At 44.1% G+C, this 27,323-nt stretch overlaps 1 protein-coding gene across 1 annotated transcript in view; it reads right to left on the bottom strand.

Annotated features, from left to right (window-relative positions):
• The window catches only part of Cfap58 (cilia and flagella associated protein 58), a 98,435-nt gene that overhangs the window by 44,715 nt on the left and 26,397 nt on the right, over positions 1–27,323 (bottom strand). Inside the window, exons 10-15 of the mRNA XM_028874645.2 lie at positions 15,625–15,786; positions 14,468–14,614; positions 7,287–7,427; positions 6,032–6,255; positions 3,147–3,258; positions 1,129–1,233 (exon numbers count right to left, since the gene is read on the bottom strand). Of these exons, the coding sequence (XP_028730478.1) occupies positions 1,129–1,233; positions 3,147–3,258; positions 6,032–6,255; positions 7,287–7,427; positions 14,468–14,614; positions 15,625–15,786 (891 nt within the window). The remainder of the gene's footprint in view (positions 1–1,128; positions 1,234–3,146; positions 3,259–6,031; positions 6,256–7,286; positions 7,428–14,467; positions 14,615–15,624; positions 15,787–27,323) is intronic.

The following is a 27,323-nucleotide window of genomic DNA, read 5'->3' on the forward strand; positions in this document are numbered from 1 at the left end:
GAGAACCTCAGGTGCAGAGAAATAACAGTCAAATAGCTGCAAGCCAGCAGAAGCAGAATGCCAATGCAGACCACCTGATGCCAGCACTGCCGTTCTTACCTCATTGTTAAATTTCCAGGCCCCAACTTTCTTACCACCAACTGTGGGTGGAAAGACTCACACATGAGCTGCTCAGATGAAATGAGACAGGGTAGCTAAAGCCTCCACACCACACAGTAGCCAGCACACAGTAAGGGATGTCCTAGCAAAGGCGAAGGAGAAGCAGAGAGAGGGGGAGGAAAGGGGGAGGGGCTATGGGGGAGGGGTTGAAGGGGTAGGAGGAGCGACAGTGTCAGCAGCATCTGGTGGGGGTGGTCCCAATGCCTGGTAAAATGCCAGAATTTACTTCCTAACATTCTCAAAGTCAGGATGGGGAGATGGTTCAGTGGATAAGAACTCTTACTATTCGAGTGTGAAGACTTGAGTTTGAATCCTCTACACCCATGCATGCCAGTAACCCCAGCATCAGGAGGGCTGAGACAAGTGGAGCTTGTTCACCAGGCCGCCTAGTCAAGATTCAGGCTTACTGGGAAAAAAAAAAAACCTATTTCTAAGGAATATGGTGGGTGACTATAAGGAAGATGCCCAGCATCCTCATCTAGCCTTCCATGAATATGCACTAGTATGTACATACTTGCCCCATGCATACGCCCCCACACACACACACATATCACATCCCCAAACACATCGTTCCGCTTCATTCACACAGATCCTCCTGTAGGCAGATCATTTGTGCTCTATGTGAAAACTGTTTTCAAAATTGAAATCACAGCACTTCACACTACATGAAGGTAGGAAGAAAAGCGGTTAAAATAATTTGACAAATAATAGAACAGTAGGAAAGTGAGAAAAAATGTTCACATTACCCGACTGCAGTAAGTCTAGCCTTGAACTTAATTTTCTGGGATTCTTGAAATATCAGTGATTGCAGCATAAAAGAACAATTAATTAGGCTGTTTGTTCTCCTTGTGTGAGTCGCTGTTGCCATCTACAGTTTAGGACGAGGCATGCAGTGCTGCCCAGTCACTGCTCTGAGGATCCTGGAGATGGCCACGCTCGCTTGGGGAGCCCAAACAATGACATGGGTACCTGAAGGAGAAGCTCTTTCTCCACCACCTCTTCTGTCTTGCTGATGAGGCGCTTCTGCAGGGTGTGGATTTTCTGGATCAGCTCAAAGGTGCTGGGGTCACTGGCCTGTCCGAGGAGAACAACGGGAGAGAGCATCAGCTTCAGAGCAATGTGGTCTGTGCGCAGTAATTAGTGCTTTATTTGAAGGCCTTCCCCACTTGAAGACCTAGTACATAAAGAACTCAAGCCAAAAGGGAAAAGGGCATAGCAAACAACACTGCCGTACATTCCTGCTCCCAAAAGCAGACCACAGTTTCCCGCTGTCTTGACCATGTCTCTGACTAAGCCAGGGAGGAAAAGTGAGTGTGTTTGTTCTGCCAGAAGAGAAGACCCTAATCATCATGCAACCATGTGTGATGCTTGGTGCTTCCCATGTAATATCACATTTTAGCCATGTGACTGTGTGAGGAGATATCAGTCTTCCCCTTTTACAGACAGGAGCAAAGAAGTCATTTGCCAAGGCTGGGGAGAATCCGAGCTGGACTCAAGACGTGCACTGCTCAAAGTCTGTGGTTCTCGTTATGATGCTCTGAGCTTTCCCTGTCACCTCAGGTTTCCATAGGACTGACTTCCCGAAATCAATCAACTCTGGAGTTCCCCCTCTGATGAGTGTCAACCAGCAGACTCCATAGAGCCCACAATGGGGAAGGATTCCAGGATGTGGCATCTGCTAAGGGGAGGCAGCAGAATACAGCTGTGGCACTTAGCACTCAAATGGAATCAACCTGGACAGCTTTGACGCTCCTTCAGTAGCTACGTGTGTTTCTCCCAAACAAGAGCTACAGATGTAAGCTCATCGTTTGCCCTCTGGACTTGGAGCCAAGGCTTTGCTTTCAGCCATACTGACACTTTGAATTAATCTAGCAGCTGGATATTTTCAACCACCTCTCAGAGTCCTTAATTGTTTTAAATAGAAATTGACATGGAGCTGGAAATTTCCAAGATCTACATGAGAACACATGGAATAGGCTAATGTGATATAAGCAGGTGTGAGATCTTCAGCTCCACTTCCCAGGCAGATCCATGGTAATCACCGGGTTAGTAAGCTGTGCCACTTTGGGCACTAAAGAGGAATAAAGATGACATTTCATTGACTCTGACTTTGCTTACCCAGCACCAGCTGATGCCCACATAGCTGGACAGGATTTGGCACACATTCACTTGGCAGCCCTGGATGTTGTTAAAATTCAGGCCTTGTATTTACTCAATTTATAATGCATTAACTTTAATACTTTCTCCATTAAAAGAAAATAAAAATAAAACCCTATTTGGATGATTTTCCACCTCTTACTGAACTTTCTTGTGACATCGACTTATATTTCTCAACATGGTAATTGGTCGTTTAGCCAAAGTCCCTTTTGGTACCACATGGCTATGTACAACTAAAAGAGAGGTTCATCCTTGTCTTGACCAAGCAGAGCTGGTCTGTGGCTGTTATTTGCAGGCTTGGTCATGATGCCTAGCAGGAGCCACAGAGTACAAAGTCAATTACCCATCCTTTGCCAGTGGAACTTTCCGCTCTGTTGCCAGATCCTAACAGAAAGGGCTTGGCTAACACAGTCTAGGCCTTTGAAAGGATTGAGTCACCAAGCCGAATTTTCTGCAGGAAACGGAAGAGTGCAAAACCAATTGGAAGATGGCTAAGACATTGGTGGGAGATATTGCTAAACGCAATTAATAGTCAATCCAAAACTCAAAACTACCTGAAAAGCAAAATACATACCCATCAATGAAAGCAATGCACAGCTTTCATGGGGTCTTTTTTAGGGGCAGGTAGGATTTTGTCCAAGACTTTTAAAGCCAAACTCAAATTAACCATCTGGTTCTAAAACAACCCAATTTACATTTGATCCAGTTTTACACTGTAGGTGACAATTTGCATATCATTAAATTAAAGGGAACCTCTCGTCCTGCTTTAGGTTAGAAGTCTTGAGTGAGTGGGGAGGAGGGGGCAGGAAGAATGCTCCAGCAGGTGGTACCTCCAGCTTCCTCCATCTGTGCACATTCATGGGGTTCTCCAGCTCCTCTTCCAGGGCTCGGCATCTCGTCCTCTCCTTCAAGAATTCTCTTTGCATGTGGAAAAGCTCCTGCCTGGATAAGACAAGCTTTGCTTAGCAAAGAATTCCCTTGAATATGTTATCTTTGCTACAGGGAACTGGCAGATGGCTCGGTGTGTAAAACACTTGCCCTGAATTCATAAGGACCAGAGTTCAAATCCCCAGAACCCATATAAAAGCCAACCAGGTATATTGGCCCAACCATAATTCCACCACTGGGAAGACTGAAGCAGATGATCCTCTCCCCCCCCCCCCCATAAGCTGGCTAGGCAGTCAGACTGGATCTGTGGGTTCTAGATTCAGCAAGAGATCTATCTCATAAGTAAAGTAGATAACCATTGAGGAATGCACCGGATACCAACCTCTGCTCCCTGTGTGCACACTCACATGCGTGCCCACAAACATGCATGTGTACAACACACACACACACACACACACACACACACAACAAGAAAAAAACTAATGAATTCATTAGTCATACTATAGACACATTGTATCTGGCATAAAAAGCTGGAACTAAGAAACTTGTTAGCACTGAGAAAGGCCAGCTTCCCCAACCTACACAGGTCACAAAGAATACTAATTTGTTTGGAGTTCAGGAACTGCTTTAGCTCTGAGCAACATCAGCTTTTAGAATCTTGATTCTGAACGTTCGAGGAATTTAGAAGCACATGAAAGGAACCAGGTCGGGAAGTGAACCCTGAGAATCCCAAGATACATTTCAGTGCTTCTGTCTCGACAGTAGTGGTCAGTGAACACTACACTGCAAGCTCCACACCTGCCTGCAAGTTACTGTAGTGCAAGCAAGACGCCAGCCCCAGTTATGGTCCCCTACTTCCGTCTTCACAGCATAGTGGGTCACGTGGAGTGTTGCCAACATCCCTCTGCCTGGACCCACTCCCCAGAGGACTTCTGCTATATGGGATATGGTGCAGGGCCTGCATTTCATGGGTTTGAAAAGCCCTGCAGGTAATTCCAATTTGCAGCCTGGATTCGGAGACTCTGAATTTAGAGCAATGAAGATATCCTACCTTATGTCCCACAGCCACCAAGCATGGGTGGCTAAAAAAAAAAAAAAAAATCCCTGGAGCCCCAGCTCTGTTTCAGATATGTTTCCAAAATCTTCAGGCATCTCTAGTTAATAGGTAGACTATCTCCTCCACCCTCAGTATCCTGAGCGATTCTAGTGAACCTTTGTTGGAAAAGGAGAAGAGACGATGCTTGCTTTGACTCATGTAATAAAGACATCCCTCTCTGTCCTCATCTGCTGTGGGTGTGCAGATTACTAACATGAAGCTATCTCTTTTACTTAATTGCTTCATTTAAACCAATAATGCAACTTCCCCTCATTAACAAGACAAACCATTAGAATTAACTGCATGATGTTCACTCAACAGGGAGTGCAGAACAAGCTGCTTAGAATTAAAAGCATATTTTTAACACTTTGCTTTTCTAGAACATCCCTGGAAGAGGAAGGAAAACATATGAGCGGCCATACTTGAGGCCTGACTGTGGAGGAGACTCTGTGAGGTACATTGTGTTTGTTTCTACTACCTTTAACTGTAACTACAAGTCCAAACCTCAGAGACATTTAACAATTTGCCCAAGGTCACACAGCTGGTGGACAGCAGGGCTGCGTGGTCTCCATCCTTTATGAGACTGCCCTCTCCTTGGAAGGGGAAATAAAATCCATTATCAACAAACTAGTAATATTGACTAGCAGCAGATCGAATTTGGTCCTTTTTATATGTCATAAAAATAACTCATGGCTGACAAATGTAATGACAGCCCTTAAGGTCATGCAGTGGCCACTTAGAATGAGCCCACTTGTAGCTCATACATCAATGGGGTTCTCTCTGAGTAGTAAAGTTGTGGGCGGTGTTTCTAATCCCTTCTGTGTGTGTTTTATGCATCTCCCACATGTTCTACAATGAATATGTACTACATTCATCATCTGGAAGACAAACAACTCCAAAAACAAAAGGATCGATCCATCCTTGATAGTGGCAAGCTCCCAACTCCTGCATCTGAACATCAGAAGTATCTTTTCTTCTAATTAATAGAAGAAGCAGATCCAAACCACATCCTTCTCCCACAGTGGCCCAGGAGAAGCTGCACCTCTCCAAGTCTATGGGGAGTAAGGGGAGTCACCAGGGAATGCCAGATCTCTCATTCAGTTCCCTGAAATGGCTCATAGGAAACATGAGGATGTTTTCCCACAGGGAAAGCAGATGCTGCGTGGTGCAAGATTTCAAGAAGGTGGAGCTAAGTGAAAGCCGCAGAAGATGAATCAAGAGGCAGGTAGGAAATTTGGCCACCTTTTAAGGAAACAGATTTTCAGAGAGTAATAAAATTAAATTTTCCACCTCTTTCTATCATATATGTTATTCCAAGAAAAAAGACGTGCATACATTAGCAAGATGGCATTTAAATATTGATGCTCAGTCTCTTGCATGCTGCCTGATTAAAGGAATTCCAAAGAACTCACTGAGGGGGAAAACATTCTGAATTGTAACTCATTGGTGTTTGCTTGTGTTTGTGCTTTGATTTGATATTTTTTTTTTGAAAGAGCCAGAAGGGTGTTTTAATGACCTTTTTGCTGTCCTCCACACCCCCTGAAAGGAGACTGGCCTGTTTCTGTGACACAAAGTGTGAGCACAAGGGAGACTTTCTGGAAGAGTTATTCTTATCCAATGGACCCTTTCGTCCTGTGAAGTCTATTTTGTGTCATTTGCTTAAAGCCTTCAAAGACCCACACAAGGTCATTTTGTAGGGGGTCCCCATAGACCGCCCCGAGCATCTCTCACCTGAGCTCCTCCACGTTAGCCACACTCCTGGCAAGGATCCCCTTCTCCCTGCGCAGCTTCTTGATCTCCAGCTTGAGGATGCGCATGTCCTCCACCCTCTGGTTGTACTGGGTCTCGCCTTTGTTCAGCACTGACTGCTGGATCTTGATCTTCTCGTATAACAGGGCCAACTCATCATTGCGCCGAACAAGTTGAGACCCAAGGATGTCTCTCTCACTGATGACCTGGAAAGACATGGCCTCTTGGAATGGAAAAAAAAGTCTCCCTTTCCACCATGACAGCAGCATCCAATCTGTCCACAAATATCTACTGCTTGTCTACACGTGCCCAGTGAGCAGGACACTGAAAATATCCCCCTGGATACTCAACATGGCACTTCTCCAATTGCTGTAGCCATGGTCTGGTAATTCGGTAATGCTTGGCCTAAAGCTGTGTCCTTCTGTTTGCTTTTCCCAGGCTATTTTTTAATTTATCTATTTTTATGTGCATGGATGTTTTTCCTGTATGCATGTCTGTGTACCTGGTTCGTGCAGTGCCCACAGAGGCTGGAGGGGAGGTCATCAGATCTCCTGGCACTGGGGTTACAGACGGCTGTGCACCATCATTCAGGTCCTGAGACTTGAACCCCAGTCCTCTAGAAGAACAATCAGTGCTCTTAACCCCTGAGCCTCTGCTCCAGTGCCTCCAACCCATTTTTCAGAATGTTTCAATTTGAATGCATTCCTGGTAGGCCAACTCTTGTCAAGTTCCATCACGTCTTACCTGTCACACTGACCAACTTCTCCCTGACAGGATCCTGTGAGCATCTAGATTTCTGACTTAGTAAAGTGTGGTGACACAAGCCTGTAATCTGCAGTCCCAGAATTCAGGAGGCTGAGGCAGGAGGATAACCAATTAAAGACCAGCCTAGGTTGCACAGGGAGACCTTTTCTCTTTTCAAAAAAAAAATTGTTTTTCTAATCCTAAAATTATACACTTGAGTTTCTATCATGTAATTATGAATGGCATTTATGTATGGGCAGCTAAATTATGTTAGAGCTTACACTCTCTGAAAACAAGGAACTATGGTTATATTGGCCAATGTGTCCCCAGTGCTTAGAAGGATAACTGATGCCAGGAAGTGCTCATAAGTGTGAACAGAATGGATAACTATTTCACAGTCAGCCCGAGACTCTACTGCTGATCTCCAAACATGGCTTTGCAAAGGGCAATGGATTCATGGTTACTAGTGGAGGCTGTAACAAGGAGCATCTACCTGGTCTAATTCCTTCTTCTGCCTCACTCTCTCCCCGTCAGCCTCAGCGATGATGCGCAAGAGTTTCCTCTCTTCCACCTCCTGCTTTTCAATGAAGTGTTTGGTCTCCAGGGCTTGCTGTCTCAGCTTCTGTAGCTCGGCCTGGCAGAGAGTGGGTGATTCAGACACATTGCAGTGAGCAGTAGCCTAAGCAGGACCAGTGGGCTGGATTTGGCTGCACGGCCATGCTTCTTCTGCGTTCCTCTCATGCTCCATTTAACAGAGTTCAAGCACTATCATAACCCAAACAAGCTGAGTGTGCTTGTGCATGCACACCCACTAAGAACAATGCCCATTACAATAATCCTGGTTATTCTGGAAGTTGTGCCCTGAGGGTTTCTCTATCGCTCTTCTATATGAGCACAGAAGGGGTCTCATGGGATTCAACAGCATATCACCCTCCCCACCACAATTCACTAAGAACAGTTCAGGAGGGGGGTGTGGGTGAGAACAGGGAAGGTCTCTACATGTCCCAGTTTCTCTAGTGGTCCTACCACAACCAGCACACTCACTGCGAAGAGAGGGTCTGTTGTGAGAATGAATTGAATTAGTCAAAAGTAACAACTAAGCCTCTCTCTTGTAAAGCATTTTGACAGGACAGAGGGGATGTTATGATATATATTAAAAAACATTCTAAGACATCTCCAATGCAGAAATGAAGATACGGTATACAAGTAGTATACAAATAATATGCACATTGTTGAGTTCAGGCAACCATTTTCAGGATCCTGTTTGTTATTTTTGTATCTGTGAGTGTTTAGGTGTGTGTGTGCACATACGTGTGTATGCAGGTGCACATTTGGGTGAAAGCCAGAGGTCAGTGTCATGTGTTGGTCTCTCACTGGGCCCTAGGGCCCAGCAATTTGACTAGGATGCCTGGCCAGCAAGCCCCGGGATCCACTCGTTCCTGACTCTGCAGCACTGGGATTCTGCATGTGTGCCACTGTCTGTGCCCAGCTTTCTACATGAGTGCTAAGGATCCAACTAGCATGCTTGCACAGAAGCACTTCCCTGACTATTTCCCCAGCCTCTGCCCCTACACACACACACACACACACACACACACACACACACGCACGCACGCACGCACGCACGCACGCACGCACACACACGTGCACACACGCACACACATGTGCGCATGCACGCATGCACCAGTCTCTTTTCTATCATTTAAACAGTGAGTTGGTATCACAGGAAGTCAAAGAAAAAGCCATCACCGAACAGCGACCTCAGGGATGCTTTCTCAGAGCGTTCACGCCTCAGTCAAGGTTAACTGGAAGCTAAGGTGGGGTTAACTAGAAATACAGGAAAATGGGGAAAGGGGATATTAAATTAGGAAAGGAAAATTCCTCCCATTAAAGCCACTTCTATCAACCTCACAGCATGCAAGTGACTTACAATATGCCAAGCACGATACTGTGTGTCCCCACACAGAAACAAAGGGAAGCACATAATTTAGCCAATGTCACTGAGTTAGTAAATAGTGAAGTTTAGATATCCAAGCAGGATCTTTTGATGCAAAAACCTGTGCTCTGTCTACTGCCTGTATCCAAGAGCTACAAATCAAACACAAAAGATGAGTAAGACAGTATTCATTACCCACTGAAGATGACTGATGTAGCTAACAACTGCAGGAACATGCCATCTGCTGGTGCAAGAAAGGGGCGTGAGCACACACGAGAAGGAGGTTATATGCCTCCTTGGGGTTGACAGAGAAGAACGAGTCAAGTCCTTGGCAGGTGACAGATGATGGCCAGCTGGAGAGGTGTGTGTTGGAGGGAGGCATCCAACAGTCAGGCTACATGAACTAGCTCAGGCAAACTGAAACATCTGGTGTGTTGAGCGGACAGAACACAGTGCCCCCTATGTGGCTGGATCAAAGGGCCAGATTGGGAGGAAGAGAGGCTGACAAACAGCTGGGCAGGCCTGGGAAGGGTCCTGTGATTGAATACATTGTGGAGAGTATGCCTCAAGGAACCAGTACTTCCCATGGCAAAGAAAAGAAGAATGTGTCTTAGGGGGGTTCCATGCCCGGCCAGGAAGTACAGGTAGGACTGCTGACCAGTTAGTACAGGGGAGAGGAATGAGAAGGAGGAGCTCTGCCTCCCCCCACCCCTGTAATCACAAGGGTGGTGATGGGAAGATGTTAGGCCTCCAATGGGTGTGCGATTTGCTACAAATGACAGCACAGGGATTATACTTTTTCCCCTTCAGGTAACTATTGGGATCCCCACACTCAAGCGTGCCAAAATAACAGGAGGTGTATGAAGCAGCCCAACTGAGGTCAAAGCCTGATTCTAGGCTCTGAGGACCAGGAGTCATAAACTCCATACTGCAGCTTATCCAAGCGGTAAGAGATCGCACACACCCTCTGTTAGATGTGTCGTGTGCATGGTAAGTACAACTAGCTACTGTGAAACCAGGCTGTCTTTGATGACATTTTGTGTGTTCATTCATGAAATGTGTTTTGATTCAGGGATAAGCAAAATGAAATACTGACTGAGAAAAGATCTGGTCTAGTATTTAGCACTCGAGGGGAGTGCCTGTTAGAAAAGAGAGTGAGGAACCAGCCTTTTCCGGTTCTACAATCATTTAAGGTGACAGTGAAGACATCAATGAAATACCTGTTTGGCTCAAGCTTCCCTTCATAAAACTTTTATTTTCCCATCTCTGCACACTCACTTCTCTGTTCCTAAGTGCCAAGAGTGGATCAGAATCCATCAGCAGAACGAAATGAAACCCTTGTTATATTAAAATGCAATCAACAGTGTGTAAAAGTATCTGTCTGAAATGTAAAACCAGCCACGCGCCAGGCATTGCTGGGCACCTTTTTCATAATAGATCAAAATTTTGAGTGGTGTCCTTATGTCATAAATTTATGGGCTGTAAACAAGATGTGGCATTATGCATTGGCAGCAAATGTTAGCATCAACAAAATACCTAGGGCCTAATACATTTAGCGGTTATAAATCTGAACTGCCTCTCAGGAAGGGTGACAGCCGCTATGGACCCAACTGCTCTACACCCATCAGGCAACATCCCAGGTAGGACCTGGAGTTTCCGCACCTGCCAAATGCACTACTGGTGGCAGGAGGTGACAATGAGACAACGAGACACACCCTTCACTGACAATTTTGTTCAGCTTCAGCGTTACACAATTTTGAAATCAGTGCTTATGGACTGATTATCATCAAATATGACTCTAGGCATAAATCATATCTCAAGAGCCAGATTTGGGAGAGTCTCACTGGCCAGGGCATGGACCTCCTGAAGCCTTCACCCAGGGGTGTAATTAGACTTTTTCTTTGCCCTCACGCCACTACCTCCCATGAATGACAGCTCCCCATTCATGTCCTGGCACAGAATCACTAAGTGAAAGTATGCAGTACCCCGAGGCCAGTCCCTAATATGCTACTGAGCTCTGGAGGCAGAGAACTTGCTGCTGCATTATTCACAGAGAATCAAAGCGCTGTCAAACAGATGCAGGATGATTGGGAAGAGGTGAGACAGCATCGGGGGCTTGTTAGGACAGGAAGGCAGACATTGCAGATGAGATGGCTCCTTCAGTGTAGATGAAACAAGATGAGGACAAGACGCACTAAAGGATGAGGACTGAGCCTGATCTACAGAGATCTCCTGGCACGCTGTCAGAGGTGTGACGCACTGACAGTGTCTATGATCCGAGGCAGTAGAGATTGATGATAAGAGAAACGGGGAAAGAAAGATGCAAAGAGTGAAACTGTTCAGATAAGGGGAGTGAGTGGGGTGCAGATGACCCCCTATGACAACTGTCTCTCTGGAGGTTTTGGGAAGCAGTGGGTTGAGTTATCCTAAAAAGTGCATCTCATGATCTACTGAGTCCGTGAGGCTGTGCCCCTCCAAAGGGTTTATGTACCCACATCGTTTGGAGAATAAAAGATAAACTCTTTGGGGGCAAAGTTACTAGAGAAACTGCTCTTTCCTCTGGGGTTTTCAGTCTCAAACTGAAGATACTTGCAACCCAGAGGCCTGTGTGGAAATGTGATTCAAATTCTTAGTCAAAAATCCATCAATAGGCTGGAACTCCGAATGTGAGCTGATATAGTGTTCTAAGGAATGTCAAACAGGCTTAACGATAGGCCAGAATCACCCATATTCACAGCACCATGACCAGTCACCCTTGGACAACCTCAGATAAGAAATCAAACATGGGCTGGAGAGATGGCTCAGAGGTTAAGAGCACTGGCTGCTCCTCCAGAGGTCCTGAGTTCAATTCCCAGCAACCACATGGTGGCTCACAACCATCTGTAATGAGATCTGGTGTCCTCTTCTGGCCTGCAGGTGTATATGCAGACAGAACACTGTATACATAATAAATAAATAAATCTTAAAAAAAAAAAAAAAAAAAAAAGGAAATCAAACAAGCTTAATTCTTTCTCTGTTCCCCATCCTTACCTCAGTGAGAATGCTGGTGATTCCACTTCTACAGCCCATCTAAAACCACCACCTTCCTATAACCGGTGGCCAAAAGCCATCCAGATCTGAGACTCCCCTTTTGGAGTTCACCTCCAAAGCAGAAGCTTTTTAATTACTGTCATGTCTACTATTTACCCACTCTGCTTGCCTGGGGATGCATAAATATACAACCTACTGCCCTGTATTTTATTATGATGTTTCTTTGGCATTATATTTATAGATGCCTAATAGTGGAAGGCACCATTAAAATAGATATCATCAACAACGAACTCGAAAGAATTAAAAGTAATTGATCTTTTGTCTGGGAGGCTGTTTATTTTAGAGTGAGATTCTGTAGGAAGCACTTAATTCCATCTTGGACTTCACTGTGGGCTGATGGTTAATCTTCTGAATTGGGCATCACTTGGGAAGTAGAGATGAGAATCAGTGCATCCTCTAAGAGAAAGAGATGATATACCAATTAGCAAGGCTTATTACACCAAAGCCTTGCTAATGTGGTCCAAAAGGCCCCTGGTGCAGCAGGGTTTATAATGAGATTTTTCTAATTTGTTCAACAGTAACTAAACCCCATCCTGCTATTGACTCTGGGATAAAACAAACTGTCCCCCATTTAAACAACTTTTGAACAAGAATAAAGACAAAGATGCAGAATATTTTCAAAGTTTTTAAAGTTCTTTTCACATCAATAAACTTTAATGAAGAACTTTCCGTTCTTTTTCATGAGCTGGAGTGATGGAGATGAAAGTCCCATATAAATATATCAATTACCACATCCTTTTCGTAAAGGCACTTTTGTTATAGTTTAATCTTTCTCAAACCAAATGTGCCTTAAATTAATTTAATGCAACAATTCCATTTCCATGAAAACCTATCATTAGGGTGCCAAGCCTGTCATTAAATTAAGAGTACATATTTCAAACTACGGCATTCTAGAATCAAGGAAATGTGGCATTAAACCTGTGTGATGGTGCGTGCACATTTTCACGACAATGTCTTTCTTTGAAAGCTACTGTTTGCAGAAACTAGCACTCTGTCTCTGACTCGCTGTAAAGGTTCAGGTGGCTCTTACAAATCTATAAGTATTATGCATGTGTATTGTTCACATAAAAATTCCATCACTGTCTTAGTTCCTTGGTCAGATGAAGTAGACAGGAACTCTATCTTCTATTGTCTTAGTGTATGCAGAGTATTCTAAACTAGTAGGTTTAAAGGGCTTGCTTATTAGGATGTGGAGGTACCTGCCTGTAATCCCAGAACTAAAGAAGTACAGGCAGTGAACTGGCCATCTCCTGAGACCAGAATGGTACCCAACCCAACTGTCATCAGAAAGGTGTCATCCAGGAACTGATGGAAACAGATGCAGACCCACAGCCAAACATTAGGCAGAATAAGGGGAGTCCTGGAGATGGAGAGAAAGGATCATAGCCAGAGAGGTGAAGGACACCACAAGAAAACTCACAGAATCAACTAACCTAGGCCCACAGGGGCTCACAGAGACTAAGCCAACAACCAGGGAGCCTGCATGGGACTGACCTAGGCACTCTGCATATATGTTACAGTTGTGTAGCTTGGTCCTCTTGTGGGACTCCTAACAGTGGGAACAAGTGTTGTCTCCAACTCTTTTACAGACTTCTGGGACCCTATTCTTCATATTGGGTCCCCTTGCCCAGCCTTAATACATGGGGAGGTCTTTAGTCTTACTACAACTTGATATGCCATGTTTTGTTGATACTCATGGGAGACCTGCCCTTTCCTAAACAGAAATAGAGAAGGAGTGGATTGTGGGGTAGGAAGAGAGGGGGATGAGGGGAGGACACTGGGAAGAGAGGAGGGAGGGGAAACTGGGATGTAAAATGAATTAATTTTGAAGAAACAGGAGAAGGAGGAAGAGGAAGAGAGGAGGAGGAGGAGAGGGAGAAGTACAGGCCAGAGGCTCATCATGAGTTTGAGGCCAGCCTGAGCTACTTAGCAAGACTCTATCTCAAAAAAGCAAGGGATGGATATATAGCTCAGTAGTAGAATGTCTTGGATGTACAAGGGTGTGCATTCACCCCCAGAATCATAAAAAAGCAACTAAACAAACAAGTGTGTCTTAGTAAGATCTTTGGAAACAGGTGTTCCCGGAAGGAGAGGCTGCAAAGGTCTGAGACCCCTAGATGCCATGCCATCTATGAACCTGGTCCAGGACAAACCAAGAGAGGGAAAAGCTCTATCACCTGATAGGGAACAACACTGCAGACAGAAAAGTCACCTGCTTACGGACAGATGGACAAATATCATCTGATTGAAAGCCCAGAGTAGTGTCTGAGGGTGTTGGGCCTGAGCACAGGGTTCATCATAGGTTGTGAATACAAATGGGTGGTTAAGTAGTCTATAAAGTCAAGGGCTTCCTGGGCACTACCGATATGCTAGCTTCTCTTCCATTGAGGCATGGTGGTCATAAATGAGCTAGGAGCCATGGGCGTCCACCAGTCTCCTCTCCCGCTGGCCTAGGACCATCACCTATGATCATCACCATTCCTGAAACAGAAAAGGTGATTCTCCCAGCACCTGGTGTGGGTGGCTTCTGGAGATTAGCAACTGAGACTACAGGCAGCCTTCCTTGGTTGTTCTTGCTGCTTCCGGTGAGCAGGAAACCGCCTCCACCAGGAAGATGCCAGCCTAAGCGTGTGCTGTAAGCCTGGTACCTTCAGTGTTTCCTTCTCCTTCTCGATGCGCTGCTGCTCCAGATGCAGCTTCACAAGTGCAGCCTCCTTGGTGGAGATTTCTTCCTTCAGCTGGTCCACCTGATGCGTCATGATCTTTAACTTTCTCTTCATCTCTGTTATTTCATCCTAACAAAAGGAAGGGAGAAAGGTTTGGAAGCCAAACAGACAGCATCCTCCCCACGGTAGTTCAACATTTATTTAAGAGCTCTCTCAAAACAATATCTGACCAAACCTGACTGGGCTATTCCTTTGTCCCATATGCCCGTCAACATCAAAGTACCTTCTAGCGGTGACAGAGAAGAGTCTCAAGAGACATACACAACATAAACAGTGCCATATACAGCACACATGTGCAAACACATACATATGCAACACACACAGGAACAAATCAGAAGCACAACAATCATTGCAAAGAGATTCCAAAGCCAGGTTCTGCAATTTAAACAGGAATGAATACGGACAATTGCACTCTGAGCCTTGGCAGCTACCAAGCGTTCTAAAACCCAAGAGCACGGTGACAATCCTACGTAGCGATTTAAAGGAGGCCTTGCTCTCTGTGTCCTATCGAGTTGCATCACTCCCATTTCCAGCAACTTGACAGTGTGTATAAACTGATGCTTCTTCAGGTAGCTTGAGCAGGGTTTCTTAGGCTTGTCTAATGCTGCTGCCATCAGAACAATAGTAAGTTCTTTAAACCCAGTGTAGAGAGAAATCAAAATGTAAGAACATACACACTGTTCACCTGGGCCTCCATCAGGTGAGGACACACACACTGTTCACCTGGGCCTCCATCAGGTGAGGACACACACACTGTTCACCTGGGCCTCCACCAGGTGAGGACACACACACACACACACACACACACACACACCCTCCCCCCCCCCCCCCACACACACACACACACACACACTGTTCACCTGGGCCTCCACCAGGTGAGAACACACACACACACACATACACACACACACACACTGTTCACCTGGGCCTCCACCAGGTGAGGACACACCACACACACACACTGTTCACCTGGGCCTCCACCAGGTGAGGACACACACACACACACCACACACACAAGACACACATACACACACTGTTCACCTGGGCCTCCACCAGGTGAGGACACACACACTGTTTACCTGAGCCTCCACCAGGTTTTTGCTGTACAGGTTCCTGTCTGATCTCACAGCTTCATACAGGTTTTGTTGCTGTTTTAGTTTGGTCTCTGATTCGGCAATTTTCTTCCTGTAGTCAAAAATCTGTATTTCACGGACTTTAATGTCTTCCATGTTTGCAAGGACCTGGGGGAGAAGAAAGTGTTTGAACACAGTTAAATAGCCCATCTGTACTTATGGGTTTGGGAGAAATGAGGGTTGTTGTTTTTTTTTATCTAACAGTGGCTGCTGGAGACGCCAGCACTCAGAGAGCCAGAGACTATCATCACATCAGCACAACACAAAAGTGAAGGCCGGATTTCACAAACACTATACTAATGCTCAAGTATAAAAACTTAACATGGTTATTTTCTAAGATCGTAAGAAAGGGAGCAATTCCATTCTGGAAATGGCTACTGCTCACTGCACGCGCGGGCGCGCACACACACATACACACACACACACACACACACACACACACACACACACTAGGGAGGGGAGGCCCTGGATCTAACAGATCTTAATGTGCAGAGGTAGGAAGTTGTTACAAGGGTGCTCTCTCGAATTCACTGAGGGTTTTCTGGAAAGTGACCTTTGTTTGACAGCCATCTAACTCTGTCTTGCTAATGTCAAGTCCTTTCCATTAGGGAAGTTATGTAGACTTCATGAAAGTGCAATCAGCTATGCTCACAACACTTCCAGAAAGGACAAGAGGCCACGTCACCACATCCCCTCCACCAAGATGAGAAATAAGGGCCTGAGAGCCCAGCATGATCCACAGTTTCTCGTGAGGGAGAATTTCCATAATCATGACTCTGCTGCAATGGCCACAGAAACTGACTCTTTTTAAAGGAAAACTAATTTTTTAAATGCCTTTAAAACAATTTAGCAGAGGGGCAACAATCCATTAAATTACAGTGTAGACAGCACCAGCACATGAAAAGACGAAAATTGTAGGCCATCACGACATCCTGGGGGATGTCAATGGTGACTTCCGTCAATGGTGACAACTGACCGTGAGAGTGATGTGGCAGAGGATGAACGGATGGGGACATACTCGAGCAACATGAGTCTAGAAGGCTCCTCGGAGGAAGCAGCATTTTTCCCAGAACCGAAAGGTGAGAAAGGACCACACACTTTTGCCAGGTCCACAGTCCTGTGATCCAGGCATGTGCTACTTGTGACCAACATGTTACCAAGTTTTTGTCCTATGGATACTTTCTCCCTGCCATCCCCCAGTGTGGAATTAGTATTCTCAGAAAATGTGTTCCAATCAGCCCCTTGGTAGTGTTTTCCCATCAGACCCGTTGTTTAAAATGGGTAAGCACCTGCTGAGAGCTTCTTACAGATAGTTAAAGTGAGGTGAGCTTTACTGAGTGCCTTATTTCATATACTTAATAATAAAGTGCTCCTTTAAAAATATTGAGTTTCTTTATAATAGTCCCACATGCCATAATTTAAATTCAATTTGTAAACGTGAAGTGCATGCTTTTATCTTTTGTGGGCCTTCTCACCCTTCATCCCACGTCAGCCCCTTGCCTCCACAAAACATAAGGAGGCTAACATTCTGGTGTGCGTCTTTCATGTTTTTCCTTGAATTTTGCATTTTCTACTCAGGTCTACAAACAAACAAAATAGACTGTGATAATAACTCGCAGCTACCAGTTAGCTTCTACGTCCCTGGCACTTTACCTGTTTTAATTCATTTAACCTTCACTGGCATCCTATAATCAGGAAAATTGAAGTCAAAAGAAGTAATATTTCCAAAGTGATTCAGCTAGCAAGTCTGCTGCCCAGGATTTCCTTCCTTTTATAGTATTTGCTTTGGGGTTTGTTTTCATTCTTTAGGCAAAGGACATCTTTTTGTACAGAGTTCCACGCACTCGGAACATGACGGTTACCTTGTGGAAACCATATTAACTAGCTCTAAGTCATTCTCTTGAATATCCCGCAGCATGTGTGCATGTGCACCATCACATGGTTAACTGCATGACGACGAGCAATCACTTGTTCCCACTTTTCGCCACCAGGAGCACAGCTGCAATGACCATTTTGTACAAGGATTCTCAGACATTGGCGCTCTTGCTTCTGGGAAATGGATTCCCAGGAGTGGAATGACTGGCTCAAAAGACATACATATATTTTTAACTTTAATGCACATTGCTAGATTGCTTTCCAAAATGGTTGTAACACTTTACATTCCCACACTGCCAGCGCCACTTTCCTTAATAGAAAACTACCTTGGCAGTTCCAGAAGAAGCCCTCTTTGGTCAGACTAGATGATTCTTTGAATGTGCTATTGAATTTGGTCTGTTAAATTTTCGTTTAGGACCCTTCCGATGGATTTTTAAATGATATAGACCTGCAGAGTTTCCATTCAATTTTAACATCAAAGTTTCTGCTCGTTTCAGAAAGCAAATGAAATGCCTTTCTGTTCACTCATTCACTCACCTATTCATTCATTCACCTATTCATTCACTCATTCGCTCACCTATTCATTCATTCACACCCCTATCCATTAATTCACTCACTCACTCACTCACTCACTCACTCACTCACTCACATATTCGTCCATTCCCTTGCCTGTTTGGTCCTTCACTCAATGAACACAGACTGAGGACCTGACTATGATAGACTGCAAAAGCATGATCATGATCATTACGAAGAGGAACAAGACACATTCCCCACCCTCAAGCTTATCTCTAGTGAGTGACCCAACTATAGAACGGTTAAAATCAGTGGTGGAGACATGCACTAGAAAGCCACTGGATAACTTCTGAAGATAGAGCTATACATCCTATCCCAGCAGATAGTATCAGGAGTTTATATGATTCTTAAGAACTGCCTCTTTGTTCTTAGTACTTAACCATCCCACCCCAAAACTCACCTTGTACACAGTCAGTGTGGAAGCAATGAGTAGCTTCGGTAAAGCAATGGCTATCACCATCAACCCAAAATTACACAAGTGCACGAGCGGCAATTCTCCCTAGATCTATACACAAAGCAGATCCAGTCATAGCTCCAACCATTATAATTAGACAAAAAAGGGATTACCTGCATGTAACTAAGAGTTCTGCAAAGCACTCGATAAGATCCTGTGATTGTTTACTATTGTTGTTTACTGCTATCATTCAGTTGATGCAGACAGAAAATGTCCAGGCTAAAAATCTATGCAGCCCCAAGGGGAGGGGCTTGGATGGTTTGGTGGAGCTTCAAGGAGCAAGATGTGTGTCTGGGGGAAAGGAGTGTGGATAGTCAGGAGTGAAAAGAATTCTAGCCCTTCATCCAGCGCTGCTGTAATCTGCATTTCTGGATCCTTAATGGAACTCTGCGCTGCTTTGTAAGATATCAACCCAGTAATTAAAATATATGTTAGGAATAAACATAAAAATCTAAATGAGGTACTCATCAGTGGATCTGTTACCTGATTGTAAGCATGAGAGAGAGAGAGAGAGAGAGAGAGAGAGAGAGAGAGAGAGAGAGAGAGAGAGAGAGAGAGAGAGAAAGGGAGGGAGGGAGGGAGGGAGGGAGGAAGGAAGGAAGGAAGGAAGGAAGGAAGGAAGGAAGGAAGGAAGGAAGGAAGGAAGGAAGGAAGGAAGGAAGGAACTAAGTTAGCCTGAAATTCAGACCCTTTACAAGAGCTAAGACATCATTTTCATGGGGTCAGTGAAATGAAAAGATTGAAACTACTTTGAGCAGTGTCATCAGCATCCAGAATATCTAGCAGCACATCAGAGAATGGAAAAAAATTGCTTGTTCAATCACTTTGAGAGATGTTATAACAAGAATGATCCTTTGCACAGACAGAATAATGCTCCCGAGAAAGGATGCTGGCAAGGACATTTCTTTTTTTTTTTTTTTTTTTTTTTTTTTTTTTTTTTTTTTTGCTTTTTGCTTTTTGCTTTTTGCTTTTTTAAGCATCCAAGCAGCACGGGCCATCGTTCTGCACACAACAGTGCACAGAATCACAAGTTTTCGTCTAGATTCCTGAAGCCGTGAGTCATGGGAATCCGTCACCACACCAAGAGGATGAACGAAATTTAAATGACAATGAAGAAACAGCAAGTCCTGAAGCCAAGGAAACAGAGAATCTGCAAATCAGTTTATTTCTAAGTGTTGAGACTCGATTTACTCTGAGGCGAAGCATTCAAACCAATGTCCTACAGACGTTCATAACCCCAAAATGTATTAACTGTGTTGGGGTGCTATGCAGCAGCTCAGCTTCTCATCATCAAACTGTTCCCTGTTTAAAATGAGGTACCAGAGAAGTGGGGGGAGGGGCAGCTGTGAAGCTATGGCTTAGCAAATTGATTACACTGACAGGTGCCGCAGCCCGGCTCCTGAGATCAATCACGTTCAAGACTAGTAATTTTTATTAGTCAGAGAATCACAGCTGCCAGCATCCACGGGCCCCTTCAGAGGAGTGTAGAAAACACAGCACAGAGCAGGGGTAGAATCCACATTGGTACCCCCCTCCTACTGTTCCTCTTTCTGTTAAACAACCTGCCAACAGGAGTAAGAGTGAAATAAAAATCAATAGAAGAGGCTGGAAAACAGCAACATAGACACCACATCACGTGGACTAGCCTGGATGAGAAAGTCGGTCACTGGCTTTGGGAGCCTGTGCCTGTGTATGATGAGACATCAGTACAGTCAATGTCTCAGACACAGTCTTCTGTCTCAGTGTGTGTGTTCTCCTGCGGCCACCGGCTTCACCTTCCTGATGAAGCTGGGAGATTCTGTGTGTGAAAACAGAAGAGACCTGTGTGCCCAGCCACAGGCAAATTTGTCCTTGTTTTTCTTCCTTATTTTATTCCCTACATCAAGCTTAGAGAGATATATCTGCATTTGATTTCAGAGAGAATACACATTTGTGGCATCCTGTAAGTGCCTAGCACATAGCAGTAGTCATTAAGTAAATGCTAACCCATTATTTTGACAGATCACACGTGCCATGTGCATCTAATACAAGCACTTAAGAAAAGTTAGATTTTCATCAGAATTCAGTCCTGTTCTGTGGGGAAAGAATGATATGCAGTCCACTTCTTTCACCTTGACATAGAAAGCTTGCAGTTTGTATATGTCTCCTTCATGGCTTCCCTGGGGTTCTACCTAATTAAAGATACTAGATATAAAATTCAAATTAGTATCAAAAAGGAGTTTTATTTCATTATAGAGATATCTAGTTCATGAACAATATTTTCATGTGATGTGTGTATGTGTGCACAGTGTGTGCACATTGTACTTGTGTTGGGCTACCTTTGCCCATGAACATATGTGTGGAGATCAGGAGTTGTATCTCTCTCCAGATATGAAAATAAAAATGAGAATAATATGTGCTGAAACCCTGGAGTGCATTATCTAATGGTTCCTCAAATATCCCCTCACGCCCCTTGTCCCACAAACTCTTAGAAGTATCTTTCCTCATGCATGAAGTTGAACTCTGCCATATGATTTGCTATAACCAATGAGAAGTCAGGACATTATGTGAGTAGAAAGAAAAGTGAGCTTGCATGATCAAGTATCTTTTGCATGTTTTCCATCATTCGCATATAAATTAAAAGATGATAAACATATGGTTCCACCAGGGCCAAACTCAAATCCCAGAGTCATATCTGAGCAACCCAGCCTATACCAGTTCACTACAGACCTATGAGTAAGAAATCAGTGCTTATTTGTGAATGTCACTGAGATTTTCTGTATATCATGGAACATTTTTAATGACAATTTGGATGGAGATGAATGCATTAGGAAAGGGTTGGGGTGCTGAGCCATCCAATTCTGGCACTGTGGGGGATCGTCTCTGTCATTGCAAATGCCAAGTTAAATTACTAAAATATACTATGGGTTTTCAGAATTTGAGATCCAGCCTTCTTTTCTCTAAACCTGACAGAACCAAAGGGCACATTAGTGCTGGGTTTGCAGCCCAGAAGGAAGAGAAGGCTATCTGAGTGTCACTCAAAGCTGCAAGTGCTGAAGAAAATTCAGATCTGATCACCCATCAGGGTGACATATTTCACATGAATTTTTTAGGCAGAGAAGACCCCTAGTGTTAAGTATTATAAATACATTACTGAAGAATAATGTAATCTAGACACTTAAAAGTGAGTTTTTTTTTTACTAGCTCATATGAATTCCCTATTATGCTTTTCATTCATCCTTTCAAAAAGTATGTGAGTTCCTGTTTAGCAAATAACTCATGAAGACCTTAAAACTGAATGATGTTTATCCTGGAAAAGTCAATGAGCAAGTACACTGAGGTAGATTGGACAACTACGTAGGATAACATAGAACTCCTTAAGAACCACGGGGGAAACTGAATCCCAGGAAAGTAAAGGTCACTTTTGATGAAGCACTTTAGTGAAAATGGAATTGTATTGGTCCTTAAGGGGAAGGAAGGATGTTTTATTTATTTGTGTGTGTGTACATGTGTGTGCAGGAGCATGTGTGTGTGCACATGGAGAAAAGAAATCAATTCTGATGTCTTCTTCAACATTTCTCCAATCTAATTTTCTTTCTGAGCCATGGTCTCTCATTGAACCTGGAGATTACTGATTCAACTAGACTGGCTAGCCAGAAAGTGTCCAGACATATTCTTGCCATGGCAACCCCAGCACTATGTGTGGTAGCAGGCGCACATGATGTTGGCTGTACGTTGGCTTCTATCTCTGTCTTCCTCTCTTGACTTGGGGAATTATGGTCCTTAGTCCTTTGCACTCTAGAACTCGAACTTACATCCTCTTTTACACAGATGTGGAAACTCCAAACTAAGATCTGACCAAGTCATCTCCAAGGTCCCCACTGCTGCTGCTGCTGCTGATGCTGTTTGCTTGTTTGTTTTTTAGTCAGGATACTAAAATAATGTGTACATACGCAAGTGATAGTTAATATTTATTATCAACTTCAAAGGATTTAGAATCACCTAGAAAAGAAATCTGCATTTCTGTGAGGGATTTTCTAGACTGGATTAGCTACAATAAGAAGACTCACCGTACATGTGAGTATCGTTCCATAGACTGGGGTCCTGGAGTGAATTAAAAAGAAGCAAGCTGAGAAGCAGCATTCACCCCTTTTGCTTTGTCTGCAAATGCAATGTGAGCAGCCCCCCTCTGCATCTGCTGCCATGACATCTGCTGCTGTGATGTCCTCGCCATGATAGACAGCACCCTCCAGCTATGAGCCAAACAAAACTCCTCCTTCCTTAACTTGATTTTGTCAAGTATTCCATCCATCACAGCAGTGAGGAGAGTGGCTAATACAAGTGTCTTAGGAAGTCTGGGAAAAGATGAACAGCGGAAACTGAAACTCAGTGTTTCCCCACCCTGAGGCAATCACTACAAATACATTCACAGACTTCCCACTCTTGCTCCAATTTTTAAAGATGGGAGAATGTGGTTTCTGCACATTTCTTGCCTGGATTCTCACGGTGCTTTTCTTCATCACTGTAGATACACCATGCACTCATAGGAGCTTTCTTTCCCAAGCCAGTCGGTCAAGTGCCTCATTACCACTCTTCCCTGGAACATGGTTGGTCAGCATGCGCATCTTCTGGATAAGGTTTTCCCAACACAGCTTGGATTTGGCGCTTACTTCCACCGTCAGAGACTGACTCTCTGAAACCTGGTTTCTGTCTCTGTCCTCTTCATCTCCTGACTTGAAGGAGAACTGTGACCTTGCTTGCATTCTAGGAGAACTTAAGTTTGCATCCGCTTTACTGACTCATTCCTTACCCAGGACTTCGGTTTTTCTATCTTTACTGCGGATCCCAAATCTGCTACGGATTTGGACTGGTGGTCTGCCTTTTAGTTTCTATGTAGCTGTTAATTCTGTTAACCAACTCTTTGTTTTGATTTCATCTTTGTTTTCTCCTCTAAGTGATGCTTTCTTGAATTCATACCCGAGGTGGCAGTCCCATATCTTAGTGGGGTCGCTCTGTCCTTAAGAATAACTACAAGCCTGGTGTGATGGTTTGAAAGGGAACGGTCCCCATGGGCTCCTATGTTTGAATATGTGGCCCTCAGCTGGTGGAACTGTTTGGGAAGGATGAGAGGGTATATAGCCTTGTTGGAGGAAGTGTGTATGTGCACTCCCTGTTTGTCATGCCTTTGCTCACCATCATGGACTCTAGCCCTCAGCAAACTGCAAGCCCAATCAAACACTTTCTTTTATAAGCTGCCTTGGCCACTGTGTTTTGTCCACAGCAATAGAAAAGTAACTGAGTTGCCTGGACTCTTCATTCTGAATACTAGGAAATCACATCCTCCTAATATTTCCAAGTAAGTTTGTGAGGGAATTACATGTCTATTATGGTTTCCCGATTACAACGCTTTTTGGAATCTCAGTTAGCATTTCGTCTCTTATGAATGATGTTGCTTTTCTAGAATTTGTCACTTTGCATTCCTCACAGCCCTATGTCTGCCCCTACCAAGTGTCATTACAGCCACAGGGTTCATACAGCAGATGTCCCCGAGGGTTTATACTTCAAAGCTCAGGGAAGATCTTAAAACCCAAACTGGCATCCTTGTTCGAAGCAATGGACTTCCTCCCCTGGCAACTCCCTACTGTTGTGTCTTCCAGAAGAACCAAGGCTCTGCTTGACACTGGTGATGCCTATGCCTGCCTTCTACTCAGTCTCTCCTACTTCCTCTCACTGCTCTCTGCCCCCCAAGTTCCTCCTGATTCCTGTCACTTTTTGTTTTGGTTTGTTTTTCAAGAGAGCTTTCTCTGTGTAGTCCTGACTGTCCTAGAACTCACTCTGTAGACAAGGCTGGCCTTGAACTAACAGCGATCCTTCTGCCTCTGCCTCCCAAGTGCTAGGATTAAAGGTGTGTACCCCTGTGACTTTTCTTACGTCCCTTCATTCTGACCAAATACAGTTGTACCTTTCATACCAATGTGAACATCAGGTATTTGACCAAATATGGACTATTTTTCCACCAGCAGAAACATGGCACCAGGTATGCCCTGTTGTGCTCTTTGAAGGAAGCTAACGCTGGGATTTCCACCCTCAGCTCCCTGGTTTTGGGCCTTTAAGTGTACACTGGCATACAGCCGAGCTTTCCTGGGCCTCCAGCCTAAGATGGAAGACTATAGGAATTCTCTGCCCCTATAACCACATTAGATATTCCTCCTAATCATTCTGTTCCCCTGAAGACCTCTGACTAATGCTCAGAATGGTGCTGATAGGTTCTTGGGTGACACCGACCCTGGTCATTCAAGGTTAGTAAGGAGAGATGCTGGGCCATCTTACCAGCTCTTCTCGGGTCATCTATCTGACGAAGCAAAGTGAAGAACCCATGAGTGAAGGTCTAGGTCTTTTTAATTCACCTCTGTTGACTTTAAAATTCTTGTCCAGCTTAGTCTCTTGTCTGTACCTTGGACATTTAATAGATTGAGAATAGCACTACTCAAATACCACTATGAAGAAAAACCCTGGATTATCTGATGAACAGAGGTGTTCACTTGAGGACTTCTACAGTACTCATCTTGATGTGTGGCTACAAATTTTCAAATACTTTAAAAGAATTATTTCATTTAATCCTCACAACCACCCCCAAAATAAATGCCTCCAACCCTTTTGTAGGCACACAGATAAAACTGGAGTTATACTATTTACATAATTCTGTATTAGTCTTACAATCATATGATGAACATACTTCCCATTTTTAATATTTATGCACAATTACTAAAACAACTACTTAATATTTTATCAGATAAGCACAACACAATTTGTTTAACCTTTAGGGTACTTGTTTCTATTTTTCATTATTCTAAATTATACCATGAAGAACATTCTCTTCTATTCATTATTTTTCCTTAGATTTGGTTTGTACAACAGAAATTCCCATGTCAAGATGACACTTTAGAGCATGTGTGTATGCATTTTAGTAAACAGCAATGTCCATTTCATGTCTTTTTCTCTAACCTTGGTGTTAGTTCCTAATGCCTTACAAATAGAAGGTATGGAAGAGAGCTTTGTGTTTGTGAAAATGAAGATGTGCGGTGTACCCATATGTATTGAACGATAAATAAGAAAGAGGCGGAAATAGAGTAGTCAGTAAATAGTATTTTAAGAACTTACATTGAAATTGCTTGGGTGAGATTGTGTAACTCTATCCTCTTCAAACATTAGAAATCGTGAAAAACGGCTGATAGCAAATCTCAACACCAATATTCCTCCTTTTCATGGGAGTCGAGAAAAACATAACACCCTATATAAAAACTACAGCAGCGTTTTTTTTAACCCCTCATCATGTACCCATTTAAAACTTGCTTAGTGCCCACTATGTGCCAGGGTATTTGAAATAAAGAAATGCTACATGAGATAAAGTCATTGCCCCCCAAGAGCACTCTGTAAAGCAGAGAAATCAAATAAGCTAACAAATAATTATACTAGAGATTCATAAATACCATTCCAGAGATGCCAAACCCAGGATGTAGAAGTGAACCTCTCTCCCTAAGGCAGGTTTGACCAGGCAGTTGAGCTAAGTCTCAAGGACGAATAGGAGTTTTACCTATATCAGACAAAATAACTTTCCAGAGAGAACAAAGAACGTGGACTCCACCTCACAGGTCAGAATACCCCCAACTGTTGTTCTATGCATGAGCCTCGTGTACTGATTCTTTCCACTCACAAAATGGCAGTGTGAGCCCTGGGAGCCAGCATCCCTGTAGTACATTCTAGCTCTAATTCCTATGAACAGAAAACTGGACTTTCTTCATGTACTGTAATGTGAAAATCATTAGGAAGCATTAGCCTAGGGAGCTGGGAGGTAACAGCTGAGCAAGACAGAGAATAATAAAGTCATGGGAGGGACATGGTAATGTACATCTGTGAACCCAACACCATGGAGGATGAAGCCAGAGGATCTTGAATCCCAGGCCATTCTGGGCCACACAGTAAGGCCTTGTTTCAAACAAACATTAAAATTAAACATTTAAAAAAGCCACAGAGGAATTCTTAAGAGTTAGCTCTGCTCAGGTGAGGTGAAGACAGCCTGGAGTAGAGAGAGACTGTTCTCCACACAGAAAGAAGTTGTGATCCTTGACTTCTCACATTCAAGTATCCTACAGGGCTTCCCTTAGGTGCATCCAGGTCCTGGCCAGGATGTCGGGTGTGTGGAGTGCAGTATGAGTGGGCAAGCCCCACCCCTGTCCTTGCCAGCTGAAACTGGAGAGAATCCCAGGGATCTACTGGGTCAAGAGGCCAGAGAATCCCTACGGGATCCTCCTGCAATGCAGGGCTGAGGTTGACACCCATAGAGTGGTCACCTAAGAAAGAACAGATCTCTGTTGCTGCAGACCAGACATGCAGGGATTATTTTCTGTAGGACAGGCAGATGAAAACAAAAGCTAATACGGAGGCTAGACTGTGCATTTCCCACCTCTGAACTGGCAATGCACCCTCACAGGGTAGCTAAACCAGTCAACCATTTGTCAGAAATGAAATGTGCACCCCTCCCAAGACTCCAGCTCTGGAGTGTGGGTATCCTTTGGGGACCTGCCCAGGCGGCTGCAGCTCCACACAGGTACTCATCAACCTGGCCCTCCAAATCTTTGTTCTCAGTGGGGAATGAATGGCCCATTTCCTATTTCCAGTGCCTGCTTTCCCCTCTGTGTATGCAATCCAAGGGTGGTGTCCCTTTATCATCTCTGAGAGTTCACTCAAACGACAAACAACAAAA

Source organism: Peromyscus leucopus, chromosome 1, assembly GCF_004664715.2.
Source record: "Peromyscus leucopus breed LL Stock chromosome 1, UCI_PerLeu_2.1, whole genome shotgun sequence".
NCBI lineage: Eukaryota > Metazoa > Chordata > Mammalia > Rodentia > Cricetidae > Peromyscus > Peromyscus leucopus.